The 16,136-nt window shown below is 36.2% G+C and overlaps 1 protein-coding gene across 13 annotated transcripts in view; it reads right to left on the reverse strand.

The window, feature by feature from the left end:
- The window catches only part of LOC145265357 (plexin-A4-like), a 1,096,693-nt gene that overhangs the window by 784,501 nt on the left and 296,056 nt on the right, over window positions 1-16,136 (reverse strand). For all 13 annotated transcript variants that reach the window (XM_080121138.1, XM_080121137.1, XM_080121136.1 and 10 more), the window contains one exon: window positions 8,598-8,783. In XM_080121138.1, the coding sequence (XP_079977264.1) occupies window positions 8,598-8,783 (186 nt within the window). The remainder of the gene's footprint in view (window positions 1-8,597; window positions 8,784-16,136) is intronic.

Below are 16,136 nucleotides of genomic sequence, written 5' to 3' on the forward strand. Positions count from 1 at the left end.
ATGGGGACCAACTCCCCGGGGAGTAGGGGAGCTGGATAGTGACAATTGGTATGAAGGGTTGCCCCTACATTGACCAAGGTCTTATATGTGGGGTTTCCCCCACATATGGTCTTTGCTTGCAGTATCTGCCGGAACAGATGGTGTTTATTTGCTCCCCCACTGAGCAAATTAGGCACAAGGCCGTTTTTAATGTGAGGTAAAAACCAGCTCCCCTAAAAGTAGGCAAAAAGGGGGCACTCTGGTTACCAAAAATAATAATTGCCCCAGTATAGAGGGTTTCCCCTCCATTGACTGGTACAAATTATCTTAAGTGCAGTATCTGCTGGAACAGATACTACACTTTAATCCCGGCCCGAAGGCCAAGAAAAGCTTAAAAAGCTAAGAACAGCATCTATTAACAACAGACCTTTGATCTTAACCAAAAAGGCCAAGCACAAAAGTGTTACCGACAGACCGACCGACGAAGTGACTTATAGAGTCGCTTGCACGTGACTAAAAAGATAAATTATATAAATACATTAAAATTATATTTTCATGCATTTTTTATATTCAAGAGATGTTTCTATTTTCATATATTGTTGAGTTATTTATTTCATTATTATATATTTCTTCGTTTCTGTAAACACTTGTTTATATTTGAGTGTCACATAATGGCCGCTAGATGTCATTTCTCTTTCGAAGAACAGGGGTCGATAACTCGTCTGTTGATTCTATGTCACTATCATGCAGAAGTGCTAATATTTAATTATTTAACTTAACAAATGCAGTTGCTTAATGATTGAACGCAAGCATTGTAACCCTGAATTAATAGCTACGAAATTATAATTTCTGGGCTCTGGCGAAGCGTTTAGGCGCTAAAACGCTAACGCATTTGCTTAAGCCAAATTGAATGTTTATATAATAAATAATTGTACCTATTTACAATGCCTCCCCACGGGACAGAGTTAGACACCAAGCACAAAAGTGTTACCGACAGACCGACCGACCGACCAGGGTCATTTTTTAACGTGGAAAAAAAGTACAAAAATAAAAATTGTCCCAGTCGTGAAGGATTTCTCCTCCATTGAAAGAGAACGAGAAATAAAAGTGCCGCATCTGAAGAACAGATACTACACTTTGATGTTGGCCAAAGGGCCAAGTAATCTCTATATAAATAAAATGAACTCATTTTTTCGCGTCGGATTTTGACATTAATAGGATTAAAAATCAAGATATTTCATGCAAATATAATATGCACAAACGGCAGAACAATATCTGAGGTGTGTTATAGGCTTATTATTTCTCAAATTCCTCGATAATCTTAGATTTCTATACTATTTCTGCTGAGAAGTCACGGCCAAAATCGGTTAAGATCAATGGAAGTGGTAAAATATTTTCTCTCTAATAAATTCCTCCTCCCCCTGCCACCACTTAACACCGTTTGGGGATCGTTCACAAGGAACAGTTGAGAAGAGAACACCGGTTTGGCTTCGTAGTTCTTTCATGTGAAGTTATTTAAAATCACTAAACTAAGCTGCAGTGCTCTGTGGGGTAGTGGTTAGCGTGCTGGACAATTCACATTATATTTTCACGTTCGTGCCGACCTACCGTAGTCGTTTTTTTTTTTTTTTTTTTTTTTTTTTCCTAAACAACTGGAATGGACTTTTCTTGGTGGCCGAACTGTTAACGTTGCAGATGTTTTTGTTTTTTTTTCACACTTTATTTTCCTACTTTTACTCATGACTCCGGGTTTGATCCTTCCTACTTACCTACCATAACATTTTTTAAAACTCCCCCCCCCCGTCCCGGAAACAAACACTCTGGCAACGCCGGGTACCCCCGCTAGTATATAATAAATAATTGTAGACATCTGTGTAGTATAAGTAATTTGGAGCAAATATTGCCTTTAAGTTCATTTCATAAATACAGTTAAACTAGTTTGTGTAAATAGCATCAGTCTAGGATGGCGGGGGGGGGTAGTTTGTTAGGTGCACATCCTCTTCCATGCCCTGAGTAGCAACTCCCACCCTCCTCGATTCCCGAAGCCACGCTGGCAAAGCCGGTAGTTTGAAGTCAACTCATTAAACACGCATTCAGAAGAAAAGGCTTTATTTGTCCTCAGTTGCTAGAGTGACGCCGGCGATGACGACCATTGACCAGTCCAACTTGTGGGCGGGTATAGAGTGGGGATGTCAAGGTAATAAACAGTTGGGAAAAAATAACTATTCGACCCCTCTGCCTCCACTACGAACGTCACTGGCAAATTATGTAGGAACAAAACCGCGAAAAAGAGGAGGAAATATACTGAGGTATAGAAAATGAGATTAGACATATAATAAGCATTTCAGCCCGGCGTTGCCCAGGCGTTTGGAGGAGCATGTTAAAAAATAAAATAAAATAATTAAAAAAAAAAAAAAGCGGTAATTAAAAAAAAACAAAAAAAAAACTGACCCATATTACGACCCTTTAACATTTATTGCTTTGGGCTCAAATCAAGTTATTAAGTTAGATCCATGACCAAGGAACCTATATCTAAAATTTCAAGTGTTTAGACTCAAAATTGTAGGAGGTAGAGTTCTCAAAGGTCAAATCGTTAAACTTTGACCCCTTAACAGCCAAATTTCTGGCCATAAACGTCGTAATAAGTTAGGATATGTGGTGTATCTTAAATGCTGTGAATAAACCCTCCGCCCGGTAATAAGTGTTTTTTTTTTTTTTAAAAACCTGGCAACGCCGGGTATATACAGCTAGTCTAACGCACCTGTAATTCACATGGGACAGTGACACATTTAACAGGATATTTTATGACTATCTACCAAGCTTAGACCTAAAATACCCCACCCTCGCTTTTCACCCTTTGTCCCATTGCAGATTATTAGTTTCTGCCCTTCCCTTGGAAATTACATTTCGCCATCGATAAATCGTTAGCATAGCGGAGAGGGTTTAGGTGTCGACAGGGTCGGCATTCCATTGCGTCTTGTAGGCTAGAAGCAAGACATTCTCTGTGACACTTTAATTACCTATCAACATACAAACAACCACATACGTAGAGAATATAAACAAACATTGCGTTCGTGTTTTTTTTTGGGGGGGGGGTAAGATTTTCTAAAAGTAAGCTTGCAAAGTTAGAAGATAAAAAGTGAAATCCAATATTAGTCTTTCTGCTATCTCTGTCAAATTGTATTACTATCTGTGGCGAGATTACCTTTTCACCTATAATGGAGTGTTCGAGTATTTCTATTTGCATTCTTTAATATATTCGACAGAAAAAAAGAGAGAGAAGACATAAAAGAGAGAGAAGACACGAAAGAGAGAGAAGACACGAAAGAGAGAGAAGACACGAAAGAGAGAGAAGACACGAAAGAGAAGAGACACGAAAGAGAAGAGACACGAAAGAGAAGAGACACGAAAGAGAAGAGACACGAAAGAGAAGAGACAAACGATGCATCCACAAATTCAAAAATATTTATATTAAGTTAGCATTAAGAAGCTTCGACTAATATAACTACTTCATTTACTCACATAGAATCAATATACGAAAGTATAGATTTATGCATAAACTTTAAGTATTTACTTCAAAAGTGCTCAATACGTAGGTAGAGCTAGTTAGTAAGTTAAAAAATGTATATGGCGATTAAGCTACACTGAATATTCCAAGTTTCATCCACTCTAGGACTCCTCAGGCTTATGCGCATAAGCCTGACGAGTTCTAGAGTGGATGAAACGCGGAATATTCAGTGTAGCTTAATCGCCATATACATTTTTTAACTTACTAATATATATATATATATATATATATATATATATATATATGTGTGTGTGTGTGTGTGTGATTACTTCATTTATTTTGGTCAAGATCAAAGTGTAGTATCTGTTCTTGAGATGCTGCACTTCATTTTCTTGTTCTCTTTCGGTGGAGGAGAAATCCTTCACGACTGAGACAATTTTTATTTTTGTACCTTTTCTCCACGTTAAAAAACGACCCTGGTGTCTAACTCTGTCCCGTGGGGAGGCATTGTAAATAGGTACTTCATTTAATAACATAAATTAATATACGAAAGTATTATTTTATGCGTAAACTTTAAGTATTTAATTCAACAGTGCTCAAGACATAGGTAGAGCTAGGTAGTAAGTTATAAAAATATAGATGGCAATTAAGCTACACAGAATATTCCGCGTTTCATCCACGCTAGGATTCGTCAGGCCTGACGAATGACGAATTCTAGCGTAGATGAAACGCATAATATTCTGTGTAGCTTAATTGCCACATATTTTTATAACATTATATATATATATATATATATATATATATATATATATATATATATATATATATATATAAGATAGCATAACTAAAAACAAACAATTGCAACTTCTCTTCCGATTTTCAGATTTTGTAATCATGGCCATATTCTATTATTTTCCTTTTAAAATGAAATCCTATTCTTACGAGTAAGGTTGGCATAAATTTTAAAAAATACATAATTACATGAATTATTCTGCGCTACGAAACAGGTGCTGTCAAGAATTGAACATTGCAACATACGTAAAGAAATAAACAGTAAGATAGACATTTTTTTTTAAATTTAAAATGTCATTTATAATATAGTAACTTGGGTGCCTAGCGTTGTCCGGAGGTGTGTGTTGAGCAAAAAAAAAAAAAAAATGCAGGTAGTCTCGAACCCGTACCGGAGGGGGAAAAGAATGAAAAAAACAAACAAAAAAAAACAAATAAAACGTGACGTCTTTGCCGTTGCGTCTATCGCCAAAGCGGAAGTGGCGAAGGTTTAAATTAAGGCTAGTCAATGGAAAAAAGAGGGATGACATGCGAAAATATCGGCGAAAAAAGCGAACCCTCCTTGTAGAAAAGTGCCCAGATGAGGGTAGAAGAATTAATGTTTTTCGCAGATTTTTCGATATTTGTCGTCCGAAAGGCCGGGCTTCAAAACGATACAGATCTCGTGAAAATTCCTTGCCTCTGTCGAAAGTTTTAGACAGACATACATGCATTTAAACAGACATGTGAGATTTATATGTATAGATATAAGAGTCATATCTTAGAAGACATTTCGTAGGTAAATTAAAATTATTTAAAAACCAGAAAATTCCAAGGGAAATTTTATTAAATGATAAAATCACTTTTTTTTTTTTTTTTTAAGATGTCCACTTAGAGTGGAGAAAAGAACGTCTGTACTGAATGACGATTGTACCTATTTACTATGCCTCCCCACGGGACAGAGTTAGACACCAGTGTCGTTTTTTAACGTGGAGAAAAGGTACAAAAATAAAAAAAATTGTCTCAGTCGTGAAGGACTGCTCCTCCACCAAAGAGAGTACAAGAAATGGAAGTGCAACATCTGAAGAACAGATGGTGTTTATTTGCTCCCCCACCGAGCAAATTAGGCACAAGGCCGATTTTTAATGTGAGGAGTGAAGGGAGGGGGAAGGGAAAAAGGGGACCAGCTCCCGAGAGGTGGGAATGGGAGCTGGTTAATGGTCAGGCATGTGGGGTTGCCCCCACATCTGGTCTTTGCTAGTCATAGCTAGTCATAGCTTGCAGCATCTGCCGGAACAGATACTACACTTTGATCTTGTCCCAAAGGCCAAGTATGATTGTAGGCAGTTTCAATTGATGTGCTTATAACGCTGGTTGGCGTGAATGAAATATATATATATATATATATATATATATATATATATATATATATATATATATATGGAATCTATAGATTTCCAAAAGAGTCGACGAATCGAATTGTAATGGTGAAGGATGGGATCAAAAGATTCCCACTTTCCGACACCATTTATCTCGTCTGTGAATCTGGAGAAACTTAACTAAACATGGCTCCCCCTCCCCCGAGAGGAAACGATGATAGCAGACAATAAAAAAAAAAGAAAAGAAAAGAAACTAGATCAGATGTTGCACGAACACAATAACTGATACCTTTATCATTTCAGACTTTACAGTCGATTCGTATCTGTAGTCGTGGATTTTCTCTTTTACATTTTTTTTTTTTGTTTTGTTAGATTGTTCCGTTGCATTGTTTTGAGATGCGCTGTCCGTCTGATTGAACGATTTGTGACGCTTCGTTTTTACATAAACTCATTCTTTTGTTATGACTAAATTTGAGATTAAATTTTCATCTGTCTGTCGGTCGGGACGAAGTTCAAAATACCATTCTTGGTGGTCTGTCAGAATAAAGTTGGGAATAGCACGTTTTTTCGTTGCTACAATTTAATAGTCAGTCTGTCAGGGCAGAGTTCGATATTTCATTCTCTCGGGCTCATAATAGTTCGAAATACAATTTTCTTTAATAGTCTGTCAAAATTCGAAATTTAATTTTCTCGTTAATCTGTCAGGACACGGTTCGAAATTTCATTTCTTCCTTAGTCTGTCAGGACACGGTTCGAAATTTCATTTCTTCCTTAGTCTGTCAGGACACGGTTCGAAATTTCATTTCTTCCTTAGTCTGTCAGGACACGGTTCGAAATTTCATTTCTTCCTTAGTCTGTCAGGACACGGTTCGAAATTTCATTTCTTCCTTAGTCTGTCAGGACACGGTTCGAAATTTCATTTCTTCCTTAGTCTGTCAGGACACGGTTCGAAATTTCATTTCTTCCTTTCTGTTTTTTTTTTTTGGGGGGGGGTTCATTTCGATCTGTCAGTACAAAATTTGAAATACCATCTTTTCGTAGCTCTGTCACACATGAAAGCGTTGAAAATAGCGTTGTCATCGTGGGCTGATTGAGAGGACGCAACGTAACCAAATGTGTTGTTTTGTCACGTGACGGCAAGCACACATTCGGAATGTTGCTTAACACCTTGTAAGTAAATAATAATGATAAAAAAAAAGAAAAGAAAAATGTAAAATCTATCACTTAGGTGTCTACATATCTCTTAATCTACTTATCTGCCCCCCCCCCCCCGAATACTGCTGGGGGGGGGGGGAGGTGTCCATAAAGGCATCTCCGTCATGTAAAGATGATTTTCATGCAAGAAGAAACGGATATGGTAAAATGGATGCCGCTAATATTAAATGAAAGAGGAGGAATATGAGTTATTTATAACTTTGTCATACGATCAGAACAATAAGGAAAAGTTAAGGAGATATTTAAGAAAAAAAATGAATTTATATTAGTGTTGGGACGATTAATCGGAATCGGAAAAATCGTAAGATTTGAGGGTATCGGAATCGGAAAAAAAAAAAAAAATTGATGCCTATTTTCCAATGCCAAAACGAATCTTTTACTTGGCTTTATTTGATTTTGTTTAAATAAAATTTTCCATTGCTGGTAATAATGATAAAATAATATTTATTGATTTTGAAATACCAATAAGGATAAAATCGATAGATCCTCCTCCACAAGTGTATTTTGACGTTTAGGAAAATGTCTGCCTATTTAGCATGTTTTTTTTTTTACGAAAATCGGGGAAAATAACAATCTTCTAGTTAAATATTTAGAGATTTATAAAGAATCGGAATCGGTAATTTTGCACGGAATCGTCCCACCACTAATACAAGGGACCCCAAAAAAACGGGCCCCAACTCTAATTAGGTCCCGTTTCTTAGTTTTTTGTCCGAATGAAATGAAACTTTGGCCATAACTAGTTTATTATATTCAAAACATCACATCAAAACACTAGGGTCTTTGACCTTTTTTTTCTCCGTTCTACATTATTTTCTTGGATTACAGAACCAAGAGGATTGAAATTTTCTCGAATGACAACATTTAAGTTAATGGCGCAAGGGGGGTAATTTACATACACCCTCTTTTAAAAAGATTAAGTGTTGACGTGTTTTATCTAAGTTTTTTAAGCCCTGACTACACCTATATTCTTACCCCCTACTATCCCTTACAATATTGTTATTGGAGTTCTTTGAGAACCGCCAGAGGAACTAATTTGGCAGACACTGTTATTGGTGAACATAAACCTGACTATATCTTTCTCTTTACTTTTCCATTTATTAAAAAAAAAAAAAAAAAAAAATGTTTATCGTGGTATTCTTTCGTTTTTTTCCCCGTTGTTGTGCAATGGGATAACCTTCATTGGACGTCATGATAAAATTCCCGTTACTACAGAGGATAGTGGATGTGACCCGATGAGTCATAAGTACATTTAGTAGACAGCCTAAAATTAAACATTGTTTAAAAGACTCAAACTTCTTTCTTTTTTTAAAGATTGTAATGCTGTGTATGGGGGCAGCCAAACCAGTTGCCAACATTGCCCTGCTTTTTATATTGACACCAACCGAGCGCTCTTTTCAGTATCCTCGTTGTTTCCTTAAATGCAATTGTCTGGATCTCTTTTGCACTTGGTCCACCAGGAATATTAGTTAGGTAGGACTTCATGTTCTTCTTCATAAGCCCTGTGCTATTTATAATAACTGGTATGATTGATATCCCCTTTAGGTTCCAGTTTCTTTTCATATCATACATGAGACCTTGATATTTGGTCTGTTTCTCCCTTTCACCTCTGTTCAAACATCCATCATTAGGAACTCACTTCAACCAAGGTTGCTACTCTCTCCGACTTATTCCATATAACTATGCCAGATTAAATAGCTCCGTTTCTGTTTTAACAACGAATGCGTGTATGAATGTTGGTGATGACTTACCTTAATAATACGTCCATCAGTTGTACCAATAAACGCCACCGTATAATCATATGTAATAGAGACCGCAACTGCCGATACAGTTGTTGATTTTAAGGTCAGCGTGGCTTCAGCTTCGACCGGCATGCTACCGGCGATCGGCGTGTTGATATCAAGCGAGCCACAGTAATTATCATCAATTTCCAATCTCTGAAAAAATTAAAAAAAAAAAAGGGGAAAACATAAAATTATGTCAATATGCTGAAATAATAATGAAGCAGCTTTTTTTTGTTTTTTTTTTAATCATTCCATAGTATAATAAATGAATTCAAATAAAACGTTTTTTTTTTATTTTTTTAATGGCAGAAAAAAAAAATGAAAGCGAGAAATAGAGAGGCGGGGGGGGGGCAAAGACACAAAAACAGACGTAATTGGAGGTGGGGCTTCACAAAGAGACGCGCGCGCGGAGAGAGGGGCAGAGCAACGAGACACACTGAGCGAGGGCAAAAGAAGACACAGAAGGTGTACCAAACATTCTATCGGCGTAATATTCTGTTGATGAATCTATTCAGAAGCATTGGATTTGGCAGCTTAAATGCTATTGGGGTCTGACTTTGAAAATCTGAAAAGATTAGTTTATATATTAGATAACACGATACAGTAATAACAAATGAAAAATGGATTAGCTAGAAGCAAAGTTTTATTTGTCAGCTTAAATGCTATTGTGGTGGAACTAAAACATACTAAAAAAAACTATTGCCAGCTGGTTTTATCTGGCGTTGCCCGGGCCGAACTCTAGCTTCACGAAAATTGGGTAAATTGGATTGGAACAAGAATAAAAATTACGTTAATTTAGAAAGATTTCGTGGTCCTTCCGATATCTAGCAAGTTGTGTATATTCCAAGGGGATTAACCCCAACCAAGTGACCCTTACTCCAACTACTCGGTAGTGGGTATAGATGATAATTAGCAGAGCACGAACTGAAAGAACAAAACCGATGGAGTGTAGAAAAAAAAATTCCGCTCAAGACTAGAGCGTAACACACGTGGAACAAACTGAATAAGACGTACATTTCTCTTCTCCTAGGCATTACATCCTCCTGAACACCAAAATGGGGGAAAAAAAACCTACGTACCGGACTTTCTACACTTATGAAGCTATTTATAGCGAAATATATCGGACTTACAACAACAACAAAAATAAAAGTAAATAAAATGATTTTATTTCTGACTTCTTCGAGTTTTCAACTTTCTCATTTAAATTTTATTCAAAATACGTGTCTTCTAATAGTGTGTGACCATATTTTTAATTTAAAAAGAAAAAAGAAAGAAAAAAACAGATTCTCCCCTTTGCTCCCGTGACTAGTTACAACTTCTGAAGAACCGATATACATTAAAAACGAAAACCGTCATCATCAGTCGCCGCCTCTGCGGATGGCATAATTTAGAGTCCAGTGCATGGTTTTCGACCACGCCGGAAATTAGTGGCTAACCACAATAATTACTTTCTCTGGCTTCTTATTTCCGCAACACAAAGAATTGGAACCATTCTCAACATTTGCAGGCAATAATTTGGTTCAGCGCTTCCTGATGTTTATATTTTGTCCTTGCTAATTTCATAGCAAGACTTTCGTCACTTTCCCCAAAAAGGTGTGAAAACGGGTTGCATATTCACAGAAGAGAGGTTGCTCGGCTTTCTTCGATTGTTATTTTCATGGATGGTGATCGGCTGAGCTCCAATCTATGGTTTTATCCCAGTAAAACATTAACATTCGAACTACAGACGCTGTAAATAGTTTCCTTTCTCGCTGTCTACTGATGTGGAACCTGTTCCACTGAACTGCTTCCTAGCTGCCTACAACATGGCCAGAGTTCATACAAATCTTCAAGATCTCTTTTCAAGGACTTTTCAAAGTTTTTCAAGGCCTTCTTCAGACAAAATTCGATTTTTCGAAACGAAATCTCTGGTTTGTTTTACAATCCATAGCGATTCGAAAAAGTGGTAAAAGTTCCAATATACTACGAATAAATGTTACTAAAAGCAATAAAAGTTACTCTGCAATCTATTTGCATAATTATTTTGTGGTTTTACGTAGTTTTAACCCTACCAGACCGGAGCTACCGAACCAATTTTTGCCCCTGTTACTGACCTCCTGGGCAAAACTGGTTGAAAAAATTTTAAGCGCGTTAGTAATTTTTTGCCTTTCATCTACCATCAGTATTCAGCCTTTGTGTGCCAGTCCGCCCAACAGGTGGAACCTTCCTTGGAGCACAGACCCATTTGCATCATCAGAATTATCATCACTTTCTCCATCAATAAATTCATCATCACTAGCGTTACTTGATTCAGAAACTCCTGATCAAATTCGCCTTCGTCTGAATCAGAATTTGTCACGTTATCCAACACTTGTTGCACCGTGAAACTCATTGGTTTAACTCTTTTTCTTACCGAAGTGCTCGGTTCGTCACTAGCTCGATTCATGGTTACTTTAGTCTACAAAACAACTCACAACTCCGGCAAAACAACTCGTGTGTGTGTGTGTATGTGTGTATATATATATATATATATATATATATATATATATATATATATATATATTAGTAGAACACCAGAACACAGCATTCAGAATTTGTAACAAAATACAGTACAGTATATAATACACATTTATATAATCAAATAACATTATAAATAACAGTGTAAGGCGAAGCAAATACTTTAACTAGGGATCGAAAAAGATCGTATTCTACATCGTAAGCTAGAAAAAAAAAAAAAAAAAAAAAAAAAAAACTTTATACTAGGGCTACTGTATCCCAGGGCTCTACTCTCTCCGTGTGCATATATATATATATATATATATATATATATATATATATATATATATATTGCAATTAGGAAGGGGAGACTTGTGATTCATGATTAAAAGTAAATTTATTCCTTTAATCTCTCCAAAACGGGCGGAAAAGGGGGGAGCAGGAGAGGAAAGAAAAAGAAATGGGGGAGCCAGCTGACCGGTTTCGACCCTCGCTTCTCAAAGTTGTATCGAGGGAATTTTTAAAACAAAGAATGAAAAAGCGATTAAAATTGCGTTTTATTCAATTTAGGAGGAGAAAAAAAAGTGGGAAAACGATTAAAATAACACAGCGTTATGGTCGAATACCCTAGAGGTTAATCACGTTCAAAACCAGGAGGCATTCCCTTTGTTTGCAAAGGGAAGGTTTTCTAAGTCGAACGTGAATAGTCTCCAAGATCTTAAGGTGATATAGTGAATGAGCACGACTAAGAATAGAAAAAGAGTCCGTGCTAAAGTTCGCTGCACAAGACGAGATTTTAAGTAAATGATCCGTAATTGAAGACCCGTATGTGTTAGTAACAACGTCCGTTGCCCGGTAGGTTCCATTCCTAATTTCACTGGGTAAATGTTGTTGGATTCTTCCATCTAATCTTAATGTCGTTCGACCCAAGTAGTTGGCACCGCAACCAAATTCAAAATTGTAAATAACGTTACTATTATGGTGGTGATGGTGGGGGAGTAAAACGTCTTTTTCATACTTTGTTTTAAAAATTCCCTCGATACAGCTTTGAGAAGCGAGGGTCGAAACCGGTCAGCTGGCTCCCCATTTCTCTTTCTTTCCTCTCCTGTTCCCCCCTTTTTGGAGAGAAGATTAAAGGAATATATATATATATATATATATATATATATATATATATATATATATACAAATTTACTTTTAATCATGAATCATAAAAGTCTTCCCTTCCTAATTGCAATATTTAAATTTTGTATCCCTAAAAACATTATAAAATAAATAAATAGATATATATATATATATATATATATATATATATATATATTTCACTCATCATTCATTTTTAAAAGATGGAATCGCCCAACCTTCGAAGACAAGATGCAAGCAAGTAAGGTCCAGAGTTTTTATATATCAGGTTAAGAAAGTTCTGGCGGTTTCTAACTTAAATTCAGACGAACATATCTCCGCTCAAAAATTTATTAATCAAAATACGCACCATCAGAATCAACAGCAAGTGTATTTATGCCAGAAACGTAAAAAATCTTGCATTCTGTTGGCGATGAAGTCGCTGAAGACGTCTCGCCTTCAGCGACTTCATCGCCAATTTTTTTTTTTTTTTTTTTTTTGACACCGCTTGGGTTTTTGAAGCATTTCTCACGGAAAAAGTTGTATCCGCATCCAAGTAATCTATATCTAAAATTTCAAGTGTTTAGACCCAAAAGTGGCGGAGGAGTTTGGTAGAGTTCTCAAAAGTCAAATCGTTGAACTTTGACCTCTTAACAGCCAAATTTCTGGTCAGTACCCTGTATATCAAATTTTGAGTCTGTAGACTTAAAATTGACAGAGTTATTGCGTAGGGAAATGTACACACACACACAGAGACACGTTCACTTTTATAGATATATAGATAGGTAGACTAATAGATTAAACAAAAATATATGCGTATACATAAATATATATGGAAACAATTTTTTGTTTACTGTAAAGATTTTACGCAAATATTATGCAAGTATATCTACATGAATATAATTACACGTAATAGTTAACTAAAGATGATCATCCTGTAAGAAAACTGAAAAAAACCTAATAGAGAATTAATTAAAATGAAGTTTAAAAGAATATGCAAATTAGCTAGATCTTGTCGAAATGCTTGAAAACGTGAAAATCCGTAGATGAGAGTTCTTAAGAGATGAGACAGTTTCGTAGCTTAATTCGTTCAACTTCTGCCAGGGTCGCTTTAGCGACGTATGGTCGGGGAGGAAAATTGTGCCTTTTTTTTTCTTGATTAATGTTGGGTTTTATTGTCGAAGTTTTTGATGAATTTCATTCATTTGTTGACAGTACTTCGCTGCCGTAATGGTTTCGCCCGCATTCAAAAAAACTAATGGAAGAAACCAGTTGCAGACCACCAAACATGTGCAAAGTGCCTTAAATAAGTTTCCTTTTTTTTTTTTTTTTTTTTTTTTTTTGTACTGGCATTTAAAATTGTTGCAGACTCTTGAAAATTCAGTTTTATTGTTATCTTATGAGATGACTTTTTTTTTTTTTTTAATTTCAGTTTCCAATGAACAGCTACAGCAGAAATTGAAATACACCCTACTAAAGCTCGATTGTTCCTATTTACAATGCCTCCCCACGGGACAGAGTTTGACACCAGGGTCGTTTTTTAACGTGGAGAAAAGGAACAAAAATTAAAATTGTCTGAGTCGTGAAGGATTTCTCCTCCACCGACAGAGAACAAGAAATTGAAGCGCAGCATCTGAAGAACAGATACTACACTTGTTATATAGCTGCTGAATTTCAAAAATAAAGTGTGGACATGAAAAGGCATGAAATGTTTTTAACCTGCTTTTGGACTATCTTGCCTGAATCAAGCATCAATTTTTGAGTGGCATAAGAGATTCAAGGAAGGTAAAAAGTCTCTGAGGGACGCCGAGAGGTGTGGAAGGAGTAAGGATGTCAGAAAACCAGAGTTGATTGGCCAAATAAAGAATTTCCTAGTTAAGGACCGTCGAGTGTCTATAGAGACAATAATGTTCACTGTTTAAACTGTACACACAATTATTCGCAAGGAACTGAAAAAGCGGAAGATTTGCACGAATTTGTCCCAAGAGTGCTCACTAAAGATCAGAAAGTTGTCGTGACAGTAGAGAGATGGTCAGGCTGATCAATTCAAATTCCGCAGTTCTTGATGCAAGCTGGATCTACTGCAATGACTCAAGACTCCAAGAGACAGAGTTCCCAGTGGAAGGATGCCGACTTTCCCAGGGCCAAAAAGGCCAGACAGAGCAAATCCACCCGGAAGCTTACGAATTTTTTTTTTTTTTTTTTTTTTTTGACAGCACGGATATCACCTACGTGCATTGGGTTTCCACTGAAAAGACAAATAACAAGGAATATTATGTTGAGGTTTTAAAGGCGTTCAGGAAGAGATTCCGTCGGAAGAAGCCAGCACTCTTCAAATTGAATCCGTAGCATTTCCACCAGGACAATGTACCAGTACTAGGGTTGGATCAAATACTGACTTTTAACAATTGAAATACAAATACAAATACTTTCGTTTAGGTTACCAGAAATACAAATACAAATACTTTTATTCTTAAGTCTAAAAATACAAATACAAATACTTTTATTCCTCAATCTCAAAATACAAATAAAAATACAATAACTGATTTAAATAAAAACAAATATAAGTACTTTTTTTTTTCAAAGTAATAAAGAAATCTGAAAATATGCAAAAAAAAAGAAAAAGAAAAGAAATATTTCCTTCCAAATTTGACATTACATTCTATATCATGTCCTCATTGCATTTTATTATCATTAGAGCTCTGAAAGTTTCCTTCCTTCTCTCTCTCTCTCTCTCAAATATAAATACAAATACAAAATAATATTTTCCTGGATGCCATAATACAAATACAAATACAAATTACTTTTTCTTGTGATGTTAAAATACAAATAGAAATACAATTACATTAAAATTGTATTTAAATACAATTGAAATACAAATACAATTGTATTTGATCCAACCCTAACCAGTACAAAACTCAATCCTTGTCACCCACTATTAAACCAAGATGGGCGTCACCGTCCTTACTCTCCCAACCTTGCTCCCTGTGACTTTTGGTTATTCCCTAAGCTCAAGGAAAACCTTAGAGGCTGTCGTTATGAGACAATTGAGGAGATGAAAGGGGCTATGACAAGGGTCATTGACACACGTACACAAGAGAACCGTACAACAAGTGCATTACAGCCGGAGGAAGTGAACGTGTTTGTCTGTGTGTACATTTCCCTACGCAATAACACTGTCAATTTTAAGTCTACAGATTCGAAATTTGATATACAGGGTACTGAGATTTGGGAAAATCTTTGTAATCCGTTTTCGGACAGAAATTTCGCTGTTAAGAGGTAAAACAGCAACGATTTGATCTTTGAGAACTCTACCAAACTCCTCCGCCAATTTTGGGTATAAACAAGTGAAATTTTAGATATAGGTTCCTTGACATGGATCTAACTTAATAACTTGATTTGAGCCCAAAACAATAAATGTTAAGGGTTATAGTTAAATAAATTTGACTTCTGCGGTCTCCACCAAATTACTAAGACAATTTCTGGTTTAAACATTTGAAATTTAACATAAAGAGTATTTAGAGATAGGGCAAGCTTTTCAATCGGTGGGTCGAAAATCTGAGCTACCAATATATAAATGTATGTCTGTATTTTTGCAGGTCGGCCTAAAACTTTCGACAGAGGCGACGGATTTTCACAAGATCAGTATCGTTTTGAAGCTCGACCCTTCAAACGACAAATATCGAAGAATTGACTAAAAGCATTAATTTCTTCACCCTCAACTGGGCACTTTTCTACAGGGAGGGGTCGCTTTTTTCGTCGATATTTTCGAAAGTCATCCCCTCTTTTCAGTTGTCTAGCCTTAATTAAAACCTACGTCACTTCCGGTTCTTTTCCTCCTTCGCGGTACGGGTTCGCGCCTACCTTCCTACTACCACTTTTTTTTTTTTTTTTTTTGCTCAACACACA

Source organism: Euprymna scolopes, chromosome 40, assembly GCF_053919585.1.
Source record: "Euprymna scolopes isolate OS-2025 chromosome 40, ASM5391958v1, whole genome shotgun sequence".
NCBI classification, from domain to species: Eukaryota; Metazoa; Mollusca; class Cephalopoda; order Sepiida; family Sepiolidae; genus Euprymna; species Euprymna scolopes.